Consider the following 15,877-nt stretch of genomic DNA (forward strand, 5'->3'; position numbering starts at 1 on the left):
GACAGAACTGAGCCAGGGACCATTTGGCTTGGTGAGGAGATTTATAATATTTCTTAAATGGTATGTAACTGGTTGTCTTTTATTTTATATTTTTAAAAATAACTAGTTGTCTTAAAACTTTTCTCTAAGGTAACTGTAGTGTAGTGGTTAAGAACCACTGTAAAAATGTATCGGCAGACTGTTCCTTCTGCCTAGATTCAAATCCTGCCTCTGACTGACTAGCTTTGCAACATTGGGCACATGACCTTGGGGTAAGTAACTTTTTTGGGTGGGGGGGGTGTTAAGATTTTAAGTAATCTCTACACCCATTGTGATTGGAACTCAACAATCCCAAGATCAACACATGCTCCACCAACCGTGCCAGCCCGGCTCCCCTAAAGTAACATTTTTCTTATCTGCAGAATATGGATGATGGTCGTATTTAACTGAAGTTGTTATGAAGGTGAATTAACTGTTCCATAAATGTTAGCTGTTATTCTTCTCTGTTAGAATGGTGAAAATTTCCCAGTTTAATTTTCATTTTTGTTGTCCATGAAATACCCGTAAGCATGTTCTAGTAGAACCCTAAAGTTTTATCCTAGATGAAATGACAGGTGTTTGTTTTGCGTCTTTTTTTTTTTTTAATAATAATTACTTGTAATTTGGTGGTTCTCAATATTGGAGATGGAAAAATTAAACCTGGATGATTGATTTGCCATGAGGCAAATAACTTTAATCAATCTATACACTTTGTTTTTCAGCATTTGTAGGGTTAAGTGGTTTGGGATTTCTATTTCTGATTGTAAATAGGTAAGTAAAACAAATGGTTGGATATGACCGAAGAGATAGTTTCACCATATTCATAATGACTTTTTCCTGACTCTGTTCTGTTACCTTAGAATTGCTGTCTTTAATGACCGGAGGGTATCATTTTGCCAAGAATTTGATGTCTTTCTTTTTTCCTTTCATTTATATCACTCCCCACATAGGAACTGGCATAAAATGGACCAATAATAAAGACTGCTTTTGGCTTATTTGTTGATGACATATATTGCTTAGATATAGAGGTGGTGATTGATCTCTCAGTTTTGTGGACTGACAATTTGGATATTTTTGTGGTGGTTTTGGCAGAGAGTTTCAGAGTGCACTTGGACAGTTTACATCCTTTAACAGATGTTTTATGTAACTGTAGCCTTAGGGGCTTACTTCTAGTTCTGTGGAAGAGATAAGGATTTTGATGGAATTCATTACTAAACCCTAAACAGAATGAATCGAACATGGTAATTGAGAATTTAAATGAGAAAAATAAGCCTTTGTTGTAGTTAAACTGTCTTGTCAGATTCATTAATGTGTCATTTTAAAGACTGTTTGTCAAAGAAAAACAACTTTTTTTGTTGGGCATTTCGTTTCCAAGTTTTCTTTATGTGGAGCAATTCAATATAGGACACTCTTGTATAAAGCTTTTAGGTTAAAGTTTACTGCAGTAGGTCAAAGAGTGAACATTTGAAAAGTAACTCATATCAACATATAAGTATTGACAGATTGCTTTCCAAAAGTGTTAGGACAGTTTTTACTGTTGTCCAGTTTACTGCATCTTTGTCGGCATCCAGCATTCTAATTTGTAAAAGTTTACCATTTGGTTAAAATGAAATAACTTATTTTGCATTTCTTCAGTGACTAGTGTGATCGAACGTTTCTCCATGTTTATTAACTGTGAATTGACTTTTTGCTTGTTTGTGCTTTTCTTAATCCTCTTCGAAGACAATAGTCTTTTGTGTCACTTGCCTGGAATGATTTTCCCAGTTTAATTTGGATCTTAAATGTTTGTAAATGCAATTGATGTTAATTGTATGAAAATAAAAGTATAAAAATGAAAATAAAGATGCTACTGCTCTGAGATAACCAGTTATAACACTGATTTTTGATTTTTAGTCTCTCCAGTCTTTTCTGTGCTTGTGCATTATTTCACAAAATTCAAAATTTCTGTAATAAGGTAGCAACTTGCTTTTTTCCCAGGTTTCCCTGAATACTTTCAATGCCTTCTACAGTATTTTCCCCCATTTATACAAATTTTATTTTGAAATATTATGGATTCACAAGTTGCCCAAAAAAACTATACAGGGTGGTGTCATGTACCTTTTTGCCCAGTTTCCCACAGTAGTAACACCTTGCCATAACTGTAGTATGATATAAAAGACTAGCAGATTGATGTTGGTACAATCCACAGAACTTACTCAGATTTCACCAGTTTTATATACAGTCTTCTTTTAAGGCTCTGGGATAGTCTTTATATGGCTGGACTATAGTTACTGAACAAATCCTCTGTGGTTGGTGTCTTAGTCCACTCAGGCTACTCAAACAATATCACGGACTGGGTAGCTTATAAACTCAGAAATTTAATTCTGGGAAGTCCAGGATTATGGAGCCAGCAGATTTGGTAGTTGGTAAGGGCTTTCTGGTTCATAGTGCCTTTTGGCCAATGTCTTCAATGGTGGAAAGAGCTAGGGACTGGGATCTCTTTTAGAAGAGCACTAACCCATTCATGAGGGCTTCAGTCTTCTGACTTAGCATTTCTGCAAAGCCCCACCTTCCAAATCCATCACATTGGCTTTAGGATTTCAACATATGAATTTGGGGGGAGGGTGGTACACAAACATTTAGACCATAGCAGCTAGATGTTTCTAATTTTTCACTATTACAAAATCAGTGTGGTGAGCATCCTTGTACTTACATAGTTTAGCATATCTCTTTCTTTTGAGTAGCTCTCGCAAGTACATTTCTAGATCAAAGGATGTTTTTTTTCCCCAGTGTTTTTTAATTGAAGAATTATTAACATACAGTGATCTGTTAGTTTCAGGTGTACGGTATAATTCAGCAAATCTAACATTACTTCGTGCTCATCACATTAAATGTACTCTTAGTCTCCTTCATTTCACCTGTCATCCCACCTACCTTCCCTCTGGCAACTACTAGTTTGTTCTCTGTATTTAAGAATTTGTTTCTTTTGTCTGTTTGTTTTGTTTCTTAAGTTTCACATACAAGTGAAATTTTATGGTATTCATCTTTGTTTGCCTGGCTTATTTCACTTAGCATTATATTCCCTAGGTCCATCCATGTTGTCATAGATAGTAAGGTCTTATACTTTTTCATGGTTGAGTAATATTCCATTGTGTATATAGCACATCTTCTTTATACATTAATTTATGGATGGACGCTTGGGTTACTTGCATATCTTGGCTATTGCAAGTCATGCTGCAATAAACATAGGTGTACATCTTTCAGATTAGTGTTTTCTTTTTCTTTGGGTAGATACTCAGCAGTGGAATTACTGGATCATATGGTAATTCCATTTTTTATTATTTATTTTTTAAAGATTTTATTTATTTGAGAGAGAGTATGCACACACACAAGTTGGGGGAGGGGCTGAGGGAGACTCCCCCCCTGAGCAGGAAGCCCGATGCGGGATAATCCCAGGGATTCCACCCTGAACCAAGGGCAGACACTTAATTCACTGAGCCACCTAGGCACTCCTGGTTAATTCTGTGTTTAAAAGAATGCATCTTTTTAAGGCTATTGATAAACGTTGCTAACTCTTAGAAAAATTATATGAATTACAGCAGTGAACTGATAGTTTCCTTTTATACTTGTCAAAATGACATTAAGTAGTTCAATAGGTAAAAATGATATTTTGTAGTTAACTATTCCTGCTTGTTCTTTGTACATTTTCCCTCTTAGGTAAGTATCTTAGTAATTTATAGCTCTGTTGTTGATAAGGTTGGTGTTGTAATCTTTCAGACATTTTCTGTTTTTACATACTTATGTATCTATCTATACAGTGATTTTATGTTTGTTAACATAAATGATGAAACAGAGTGCTTGTTTTGCAACTTGATTTTTTCCCCACTGTTAGCATATATAGGCCTATCTTTTTTTTCCTTAACTTATAGTATTCCTGTTACAAAGTATACTACATTTTATTTAACCATTTAGATGGAAGTTTATATTTGTTTTTAGCCTTTCACTTAAGGAATGAATCAGTGCTGCAATATACATCCTTATATATGTGTGTTTTTGTGTACATTAATGGCTTTTAGAGTGTATACTCTTAACTAGCCTTGTGGAAAATATATTCCCAGGAGTCCTGCTTGTCTATATGCCATAGACTTTACACTTTGATTATTCTTGGTACCTTTGGGAAGGGACACATCAGATTTATGGATAGTATGCTGCTGAAAGGCATCTAATTAATTATCTTGATTTATTATTAGATACTTAATGAAATAGTGCATCCCCTTGTCTTAGTCAAAGGGGAACACCCATTAGCAGTACTTGGGAGTGCTGTGTGCCAAAGTCCTGTATCTTGACTTCAGACAGCACAGGAAGGCATCAAGCTGTCACTAATTTTTTATCTTGTTACTTCAGTGGTAGAGGCAGTGGTGATTTGGGGGCTCTTGTCTGACTTCTGGGTTACCCAACAAGTTTGCAGAAATGGGCTCTGGTCCTTTAGTTACTGAGTTGATTTTTTTTTTTCTGTCCTGACATGCTTAGGGTATGGACTTTGCATGGGCAAACCATTGGTGCCTTCTGAGGTGGGAAGCTCAGGCATTCCAGGAGGTGGGTAGAAAGCACATAACAGCCATTGTGCCAACACAGCCCTGCCAGGCACTTAGTTTTCAGCAAAAGAAGGACAAGCTTTCTTTCTTAATATCAAAAATTAATTGTGGTGTGGTGGGATAATACTTGAGCTTACCAGGAATTTCTTGGCACTGTCTGAGCAACAGTCCCATCACTGCTGACTCTGGCCCATGATCGCAGTCTCATTTCGCCCCTTAAGTGAGGTGGGCTCTTTCCATCACCACCTATACTGAAATGCATTTGGTTTTTATATTCTCTACTCTGTTTGAAATCTAACCTGATTGCTTTGGAGCAAATTTCTTTGAATCATATTAAACACATAGGGACATCACTCTTTATATCTTTAGCTAGCTGGAGATTATAATAATTTGACTAAATTGGGAAGCTTAATAGAAGTTGAGCTTTGAGTAATTATGTGTGATCTCCAAAGGAGTAACTGATTTCTGACAGAAAATATAGTAACACCTAAAATCACTTGTAAGACAGTCTATCATTTTTGTTTCCTCTGATTTTGTCAATTTCTGCTCTCAACCTAGGAATGATGAGTTTGAATATTTTTAAACACTTCTGATTATAAAGATGTCATAATGAAACTTTGAAAGTTCATAATCACAAATTCTGTCCTCATTATTTAATCTAAATACAGAGAACAAACTGGTAGTTTACCAAAGGTGGGGGTTGGGGAGGTTGGGTGAAATAGGTAGGTGATGGGGATACTTAGCATGATGAGCAATGAGAATATATAGAATTATTGAATCACTATATTGTATATCTGAATCTAATACAACATTGTATGTTAACTATACTGGAATGAAAATAATAAACTCAGGGTCCTGGGTGGCTCAGTTGATTAAGCATCTGGCTCTTAGTTTTAGCTCAGGTCATGATCTCAGGGTAATGAGTTTGAGCCCTGTGTTGGGCTTGAACTCAGCATGAATTGTGCTTGAGATTCTTCACCTGCCTCCACTCATGCGTACTTCACTTGCACATGAGTTCTCTCTCTCTCAAATAAAATCTTTTTAAAAAATAATAAAATTTAAAACTAAAACAATTTTAAAAAATAGTGTATCCTATCAGTAAAAGCAAATTTTCATCGTAATCCCACAATATTTGGGTAATTATTTAAAAATTAAGTATATATGGCATAATTGTGTATCTTAAATATTCATCTTAATCTCTTATAGTGAGTATTTGTCATATTTGGACCCAATTTCTGAGTAGCTTTCTGTATTTGCAGAAATACCCATATTGTGAGTCAAGCCTCTCCTGTATATGTACTAGCCAATGCTCTTGTTTCTAGATGGATGCATCTTAAATAACATTAAGAGCCACTAGTCAGACACACCCACAGATCACTTTTGCTTGAAATTATACAATGTAAGGAAATGAGGGTGGTTTTGTTTTGTTTTGTTTTTTAAGATTTTATTTATTTATTTATTTGTGAGAGAGAGAGAGAGAGAACGCGCGCACACGTGCGCGCACACTTGCGAGTGCACAAGCCGGCAGAGCGGTGGGCAGAGGCAGAGAGAGAAGCAGGTTCCCCGCTGAGCAAGGAGCCCAATGCAGGACTCAATCCCAGGATGCTGGGATCATGACCCGAGCCAAAGGCAGCAGCTTGACCAACTGAGCCATCCAGGCGTCTCTGAGGGTTGTATTCTTAACTTTAGATTTTGCAGGAGGGAGTGACAGAGGTGGTCAGCTTTAAGTGGAGGTTTCAAGGTTAAGTTTGTAATGAGGAAGTGATTTTGGTCCTGGCAGTGGTAATGGATTTGAATTTTGGCTTATAGCTCTTGATGGTGGCAGGGATAATGATTTCCTCGTAAACCACTTCAGCATTATTCTGGGTGATGTTATCTTTGCACCCATTTTCAGCCCTTTCATTGACATAGTGACATAGAAGTGACAGTGTCCTTTCATAAATTACTTTTCTGTTAATTTACCTTGAGTGGATTCTAAATACTGACTGATAAAAATCCTTGGTAAGATATTTTTTATACAGCAGGCATAGTTCACATGGTCTACAGAGTGGCAAATGTAAAGATGAGTTGCTTTCTAAAATTGCAACGTCACAAATTTTTTAAATAATACCTTAGTGCTTGGGATGGGAGGGTGGCTGCTTGTTGCTATAAGAAAACTAGTTGGTTTCCTCCCTGAGCTAATTAATTATGTTATGATGTGGTATTGTGAACTTATATCTCTAAACTAAGATGTTGCTGTGATTATTCAAGTGGCAATACTTTCGGAGATGCTTTTGCTCCCCTGCATGATTTGACATTTTGTTATTGGTTTTGATATTTTTATAAAAGCCTTTAGCAGCTCTGAAACCAAAAACCAAGAAGCACTTCAACATTAGACTTCCATTTTAAACTCAGTCCACATAAAAAAAAAAAGAGAGAGATTGTATCAGCTCTCATCTTGTAGCACCTCTGAAGAGTAAGTAAAGTGCTAAAAATTCTTTTTTTTTTTTTTTTTGCACACATGCCTCTGCTCTTTCATTCAGGTAGACAGTTGAAGATCTACTCTCCCACTGGTTTGTGTTAATAGCTGAAATAGACTAGGAAGACCTACTTTCTGCCTTCCTTGAGCCCATTGCCCAGCTTTAGAACACATTTAGATAAACTGTTAGTGTTTAATAAAATAGAGGTATGTACAAATAATAAGAAAGAGAGAGGAAGTGATGACCAAAATAAATAAAGTTAGGTGCCCACGGTGCATAAAAACTATAAGGAATTTTGGTAGACTAGGCATTTATGTCTTTAAAAATGAAGAAACTGGGGCCAGTAATTGCATAATTACTGGGTGGCAGAATAAAGTTAGTTTTTGTTGCTGTTTGTTGTTGTACTTGTCTTTCAGTTGTTGGAATTACTCTAAATTTAGCTTCATTGAGACTATATTGATACTTCTTTTTTAAGAAGTATTATGAATTAGATGTTTTGGAAAGCAATTGAAAATGTTGGTTAAAATATTTTTTTTAAAGTTTTTTTTAAGCAGAGCTTTAAGCTGTCAAGAAAGCAAATGAAATCTTCAGACCAAAGTTAAAAAAAAATATCCAAGAGGTAAACAGATCATAAATGCAGAGACTAAATGCATTTGTTGGTTCTTATTAAAACCAGAGCTTTGGGGGCACCTGGGTGGCTCAGTGGGTTAAGTCTCTGCCTTCGACTCAGGTCATGATCTCAGGGTCCTGGGATCGAGCCCCGCATCGGGCTCTCTGCTCGGCAGGGAGCCTGTTTCTCCCTCTCACTCTGCCTGCCTCTCTGCCTACTTGTGCTCTCTCTCTCTGTCAAATAAATAAATAAAATCTTTTAAAAAAAAAATAAAAAGAAAAACCGGAGCTTTGGTTTTAATTGGCAGTGCTTAGAGACAGGACAGAAGGTAAACTAGGGAGAAAACAAACTTTCCCAGAGAAAAGGGAATTTGTCAGTTTTAGCTTTGAGTCTGGATTGGTGAGGCAGCGGTCTTTCCTAATAATTATAACCACAGATGCTCCTTTTGCCAAAGTAGAGTGAAAATTTACAATATATGTTGTTACCAAAATAACCATGTTGAAAATTAAAGGAATAGATTGGTAGTTTTAGTATGCAGTCATCTAGCAGAAGGAAAACAAATTCTCCAAATATCTCCATATCTCCAGAGAATATTTTAAACATGGTCTTCAGAATTCCCACAAATAAAGTTCCAAGGAAATGGGCTTACAGTATAAAATCAGAAAGCATGTAAGTCATCATGAGCATGGTTTAGCAGAAACAACAGATCACAAAAGCAAACCCTCAAACATAACAGATACTGTGATTATCAAATACAGACTATAAAATTAGAATATTTATTATGCTTAGGGGTACCTGGGTGGCTCAGTTGTTAAGTGTCTGCCTTCGGCTCAGCCTAACAACCTTACTCTCTCCCTCTGCTGGCCACTCTGCGTACTTGTGCTCTCACTTTGTCTGTCTCTCAAATAAATAAAATCTTTAAAAAAAAAATGCTTAAAGGAAGGAAGATACTGAAAAGATGATCAAGAAACAAAACAGGGGTGCCTGGGTGGCTCAGTAGGTTAAGTATCTGACTCTTGATTTCAGCTCAGGTCGTGATTTCAGGGTGTGAGATCCAGCCCCACATCAGACTCTTTGCTGGGCATGGAGCCTGCTTAAGATTGTCTTTCTCCCTCTCAAAAAAAAAAAAAAAAAGAAGAAAAAGAAAGGAAAGGGCGGCACCTGGGTGGCTCAGTGGGTTAAGCCTCTGCCTTTGGCTCAGGTCATGGTCTCGGGGTCCTGGGATCGAGCCCTCCCTGGGGCTCTCTGCTCAGCAGGGAGCTTGCTTCCCCCCTCTCTCTCTGCCTCTCTGCCTACTTGTGATCTCTCTCTGTAAAATAAATAAATAAAATCTTTTAAAAAAAAAAAAGGAAAGGAAAGCATTGGTCAGATAGACTTGATAAAAGAACCAAACAGAATTTTAAGAAATGAAAATTATTTAAAAAGAACTTAGAAACTTAGTGGACAGGTTAAATTCATCTTAGAAACAGATGAAGAGAGGGCGCCTGGGTGGCTCAGTGGATTAAAGCCTCTGCCTTTGGCTCAGGTCATGATCCCAGGGTCCTGGGATCGAGCCCCACATCAGGCTCTCAGCTCAGCAGGAAGCCTGCTTCCTCCTCTCTCTCTGCCTGCCTCTCTGCCTACTTGTCATCTCTGTCTGTCAAATAAATAAATAAAATTTTTTTTAAAAAAAAGAGAAAGAAACAGACGAAGAGAGAATTGATGAATTGGAAGAAAGAACTTAGAAATCACTCAGGGTGTAATTTCTTAGACAAAGAAATGGAAAGCGGGAGATTGATACAAAGAGAGGTGGAAGATAGTATGAGAAGGTGTGAATATTTTATTGGCATTCCAGAAGGAAACAATAGAGCAGTTAGTTGATGGAGAGGCAGAGTTTGAAGAGCTAATGGCTGAGAATTTTACAGAATTAATGCATTGGATTTCAGAGCTCAGTGAATCCCAAATAGATTAAATAAAGAAGAATTTCACACTTAAACTGGTGATTGTGAAACTGTAAATCACCATTGACAAAATTTAAGGAAAAAGATTAAGAGTGACAGCTAGAATGATGGCAAATTTCTGGTCACCAACTTCTGTACAAAACAAGGCAGTGGGAATATCTTTTTTTTAATATAACTTTTTTTCTTTTTTAAGATTTTATTTGAGAAGAGAGAGAGCATGAGAGGGGGAAGGTCAGAGGGAGAAGCAGACTCCTGAGCCACCCAGGCACCCAGTGGGGATATCTCTAATATGCTGAAAGGAAATGTGTGTCTTGTAAGAATTCTTTATACCAAGAGAAAGAAAGAGAACCTTTGAATTCTTTACACAGCAGAGATAGAAGGTAAAAATAAAGGCATTTTCAGAGAAGGCACAACTTAAGAGTTGACTAAAAAAATAATGAATAATGTCCTTGCAGAAGAAGGAATGTGATCCCAGAAGAAAGTTGTGAAATGTGAGAATGAATTATGTTCAAAGGAAATCATCAACAGCGCCTGGGTGGCTCAGTGGGTTAAGGTTAAGTCTCTGCCTTCAGCTCAGGTCATGATCCCAGGGTTCTGGGATCGAACCCTACATCAGGCTCTCTGCTCAGCAGGGAGCCTGCTTCCCCCTCTCTCTCTCTGCCTGCCTCTGCCTACTTGTGATCTCTCTCTCTGTCAAATAAATAAAATCTTAAGAAAAAAATACATTTATTTAAATTTAATAAATATTGACTGGTATAAAACTAAAATTTTATAAAATAGTATATATTAACATGTACAGGCACAGGGGCGCCTGGGTGGCTCAGTGGGTTAAAGCCTCTGCCTTCAGCTCAGGTCATGATCTCAGGGTCCTGGGATCGAGCCCCACATTGGGCTCTCTGCTCAGCGGGGAGCCTGTTTCTCCCTCTCTCTCTGCCTGCCTCTCTGCCTACTTGTGATTTCTGTCTGTCAAATAAATAAATAAAATCTTTAAAAAAAGTGGTTTAACATATACAGGCACAAAATACATAAAATAAGCTTTGATGTTAATGTACTACCCAGTGTAACATTCATGCTTTGAAAAAAGTTTTTTAAAATTGTATATTTTTTATGACTCAGCATTTAAGGTAATATTTCAGTGGAATGCTTTATTAGAGAAAAATATCCCTGATCTGATTATTGTACCAGATCATGTTCCCCTCTAGCCCATATCCATGCTTACATAGTTTTTTGCAATTTTAATAATCTGTGAGCTGTAATCATTTGTGATTAATACTAACTTCATACTTAATCTCTGTTTGTCTTTAGTTGGATATGTTATTTCTCATATAGGATAATCTGGAAAAGGGAGGTAGTAATATAAGTACTAATTCCTAGCCCATAGAATTGCTTAATACACTTGCTTTTGTTGTGGCGGTGGTTATGGTTTTTTTTTCACTTCATTTTGTGAAAGCATTTTCCATTTTTATGTTTTCATATTTCAGCAACCCTACCACGCACATTGTTGCACATTGTAATTTCTCTGGAAACTGGGATACATCTTAACAATATTTGATGTCATAGGTTAATTAACAGCAGTTTTTTTTTTCATATAGTAGTACCCCTTTAGATTTTATGAAATATGGTAATGTATCTATCGTTTTGAATAACCGTGTAATACTTAGTGAGTGTGCCATTGTTTCCTTTATTCCTTGTCTGTTTGACTGGGTTATTTCCATTTTGGGCTCTTATAAATTGAATATGTGCGAATATGAGGTGTACCATCTTACACAGTCTTTGTTAGAGAATGAGTGTGCCGGCCGCCTAAGTGGTTCAGGTCATGATCCTGGGGTCCTGGGATTGAGCCCTGCGTTGGATTCCCTCTGCTTCTCCCTCTCCCTCTGCTGTTCCCTCTGCTTGTGCTCTCTTGCTCTCTCTGTCAAATAAATAAATAAAATATTTTTAAAAAATGAAACACTAATGTCAGAGCTGGTTTTTGGGTTTTTTTTTTTTTTTAAGATTTTATTTATTTGACAGAGAGAGAGATCACAAGTAGGCAGAGAGGCGGGCAGAGAGAGGGGAAAGCAGGCTCCCCGCTGAACAGAAAGCCCGATGCGGGGCTCCATCCCAGGACCTGAGATCATGACCTGAGCCAAAGGCAGAGGCTTTAACCCTCTTAGCCACCCAGGCGCCCCCAGAGCCGGGTTTTTAATTCAGGTATGATTCTAGAGCCTGAGCCATTGCATGTTTAGGTAGTAATTACTAACTACCTTGAAATAATCCTATTTTGCTTTACTAAAGCCACATATTACTCTACAACAGTTTACAAATGAGGGGCATTTCTGGTATTTGGTCCATTTGCTTTATATTTTTCATGTTCAAATCTTACTAAATGAATTTTTTTTTTTTTTGCTCTTCATTGAATTTATCAAGACTCAGAAATTTGATTTCTCTTCCCGAAAACTGTAGTCTTGGTTAATTGCCATTTCCTTGGGTAGAGACATAACTGGTATTCTCAGAATTGAAGAAAGTGATGGAGGGTAAGTTTGTAAATACATTTTATTTTGTTAAAGTGCTTAATATACAATTAAATGCCTTTCACTAACAGGAAAGCTAGGCTATCCAAGCTCTTCACAGTTCTTTCCTGCCATTAGTCAGAAATTAAGCCATACATAAATTACTAAATCAAAATCCGCCTAGCTCCAAAGGCAAGGTTCTGGGAGGGTATTGCCGTAGTGAAGGCTAAAGGGAGTATATTATCTGTAGAGAGTTTTTAAAACAGTAAGAAATGGGCTATGCTTTTATTATCCTGTAACTGACAATTCTAAATAGTGTCAGTGACAAAATAGTACCCAGTGCCACCACCATTTTAAGGCCCAGCCCTTGTTCCCAAGAGATGAATGAACCTTGTCATAGAAAAGGACACTGTCTGAGCTTTTTCTTTTTTCCCAAATCATGTTTCAGTTGATAAAAGGAAGCAATCAAAAAATATATGGCAAGGTGTCTAACAAGGGAACAATGTTTCATTGGTTCATACATATATGTTATGTTGGTCATATTAATTGCACAGCATGGAAACTCAAAACTCAAGTAAAAGACTGGTTTATTAGCGGCGCCTGTGTGGCTCAGTGGGTTAAGCCTGTGCCATCAGCTCAGGTCATGATCTCAGGGTCCTGGGATCAAGCCCCGCATGGGCTTTCTGCTCAGCAGGGAGCCTGTTTCCTCCTCTCTCTGTGCCTGCCTCTCTGCCTACTAGTGATCTCTCTCTTCGTCAAATAAATAAAATCTTTTTAAAAAATGGTTTATTAGGTTCAAAGATTACAGGGGAATTTCATGGGACATAATTAATTGCAGAAGTACAGTCAGGCCTTCCAGAAGCTGTCTTCTTAACAACTCTGTCTGGGAGCTCTGCAGTTCTGCCTACCAGAGGCCTGCTTTGGTTGCCATGTTTAGTGTTGGTGATACCGTAAAGGCTTTTTTTTTTTTTTAAATCACCCCATGAGCTAGAGCCAGTGGTAAGAACTCCCTCTAGGTAGACAAAATTTCTGACAAACTTAAATGATAAATTCACTTACTTTTCATGAAAGCTGAATTCCCAGTATCTGCAGGTCATAAACTTGAATAATTGATTCTTTGCCCTTTGAATTTACCTTCCGGTGCCTGTCATCCAGGGGAGAGGCCTAAGGCTGAGAGGACTGTTAAAAGTAATTTTCTGAACAGGGTGTAAGCTTTCTGAAAGGTCATTAATGTACTTGAGAAGGATCGAGTCCTTTTGTTTGGGTGAATGAGGTAAAAGAAGTAAATTTAAATAATGTGTGCAGAAGATTACTTTAAATGTCAGTTATTTTGTGAACATTAAGAATTAAGAATATACATTTAATTATATACATTTAATAAAATTAAGAATATACACTTTCAGGACAAATGGGAAAAACACAATCTAATAAAAGGCAGATTGCTGTTTTGGGTGGTTTTTTTTTTTTTTTTTTTTTTTTTTAAGATTTTATTTTTAAGGGGTGCCTGGGTGGCTCAGTGGGTTAAGCCTCTGCCTTCAGCTCAGGTCATGATTCCAGGGTCCTGGGATCAAGCCCCGCATCGGGCTCTCTGCTCAGCAGGGAGGCTGCTTCCTCCTCTCTCTCTGCCTGCTTCTCTGCCTACTTGTGATCTCTGTCTGTCAAATAAATAAAAAAATCTTAAAAAAAAAAAATTTTATTTTTAAGTAATCTATACACCCACCATGAGGCTCGAACTCATGACTCCAAGATCAAGAGTTGCGTGCTCTGTCTACCAGCTGAGTCCGTCAGATGCCCCAGATTGCTGTTTTTGATTTGGGAAAAATTTCCAGTGATAGAATCATTCAGACTCAAAGATCTCTGTCACAGGATAAATGGCAATAAAACTTACATTCTCTGGAAAATCATTCTAGATGACTCAGTTTGCTGTAAATACACACAAAAAAATAATGCCAAAGATCACTGAATAGTTTGAATACATTTTATGACATTTGCAAGTATATTGAGGTAAAGCAGCATTTCTATGTTGATTGTTTATAGATATATGTTTTTTATTGTATACGTAGCTAAATTTTATACATGAACATTTCAAGTCCATCTCCTTAAAAAATTTATTTTCGGGGTGCCTGGGTGGCTCTCCCTTTGGCTCAGGTCATGATCCCAGGGTCCTGGGATCAAGCCCCACGTTGGGCTCCCTCCTCAGTGGGAAGCCTGCTCCTTCTTCTCCCTCTGTTTGTGTTCCCTCTTGCTGTCTCTCTTAAAAAAAAAAAAAAAATCTTAAAAAAAAAATTTATTTTCAACATGAGTCCAAAACTTTACAATTTTATTTAATATTTGTTATTAAGTTACTTAATATTATTGGGGTTTCTTCACGTTCAAGTAAAATCAAAGTCTGTTATCTAAATTTGTAATTTTAATGCATTTACTTTTAAAGTTTACAAATAGATCATTTGATTATTTAGCAGGTAACATCTAAAGGAACTGGTTTAAATCCTAATGCCAAAGTATGGCAAGAAATTCCTCCTGGAAATAGTGATGCCACTCAAGTAACTCATGGAACTGAAAGCTCTTGGCATGAAACAGCAGCCACATCAGTGTCTCATCCTGAGGGTACGTCCTAAATGTTTCATCAGTACAAATCATGTTTTGGTTAAATAATGACCAAATCGGTTTGTAGAACTTGGGGTATATCTTTTGATTATTTGATTAAATATATTTATAAATGTTTAACATGTAGTTTGCACACAGTTTTTACTTTTAGTATGAATGAATTGTCACTATTTCACATAGTAGCTGTATCTTGGGTCTAGCATTTAACTCACGATACGGTGGTTATAAATTAGTTTTGATATATTATCATTGGCAATGCTGTTTACTCACTGTTTGACTTTGGGTAAATGACCTAACGTCTCTGTGCTTGTTTCTTTCATCTGTAAAACATTAATAATAATTACTTTTGGCATAGGATTTTCTGAGAATCAAGTGAATAAAGTACATGAAGCTGCACAGAGATAGTATATAGATAGTGCTATATGAGTTTAAACTGTTGATAATCATTTTAGCTTGTCCATAATGGTAAACTTAATCTTCCTCAAGAAGAGAACTCTTATACAGCCATGTGGACATTATCTCAACTGGGAGAAGTCCTTAAAATCTTACTATAGAAGACTTAGTGCCCAGAGTTCCTAAAGATAGGATTTAAAGAATTCCTATTTACTTTCAGTATATTTTCTTTAATACAGGTAATACAGAGCTTTCAGATGATATGTGTAAGGAATATGAAGTAATGTATTCATCTTGTGAAACCACCAGAAATACTATAAGCATTGAAGAATCAACTGATGGAATGATTTTAGGGCCAGAAGATCTGAGTTACCAAATATATGACATTTCTGGTAAACTTTATGCTTTCATTGGTAAAACGAGCATACAGTACACTAGTGTTTTTCCCTTTACATTCTATCATTGTTCTAATAAAATTTTGGCATTGATCGATCCGTTTTCTTATTTGAAAAGAACTGTATGTTAATGAAATGCTTCGTTATTTTTATAAATACTGTTTTCAGATGATGAACATGAAACGTGATTTTAAAAGAATGTTTAAAGGTCCTATTAAAAGTATGAAATTAAAGATAAAAGGAAAAAATAGCCAATATAGTTAAAAGGGAACTAAATTATAATTTTTCAGAGAGCCCAAGTTTCTTAGTCTGTTAGTTGAGATCAGTGCAAGTTCTGTCAATTTCCCATTACTTTTCTTAGTGTGGAGTGCATTTATAAATGTGAAGTT

At 36.7% G+C, this 15,877-nt stretch overlaps 1 protein-coding gene across 4 annotated transcripts in view; it reads left to right on the top strand.

Moving 5' to 3' along the window:
* LARP4 (La ribonucleoprotein 4) overlaps nt 1–15,877 on the top strand; it is a 76,635-nt gene that overhangs the window by 9,700 nt on the left and 51,058 nt on the right. For all 4 annotated transcript variants that reach the window (XM_080811094.1, XM_080811093.1, XM_080811096.1 and 1 more), the window contains exons 2-3: nt 14,553–14,700; nt 15,333–15,485. In XM_080811094.1, coding sequence (XP_080667220.1) covers nt 14,553–14,700; nt 15,333–15,485 — 301 coding nt within the window. The remainder of the gene's footprint in view (nt 1–14,552; nt 14,701–15,332; nt 15,486–15,877) is intronic.

The sequence above is a fragment of the Martes martes genome, assembly GCF_963455335.1.
Source record: "Martes martes genome assembly, chromosome: 8".
Classification (NCBI taxonomy): domain Eukaryota; kingdom Metazoa; phylum Chordata; class Mammalia; order Carnivora; family Mustelidae; genus Martes; species Martes martes.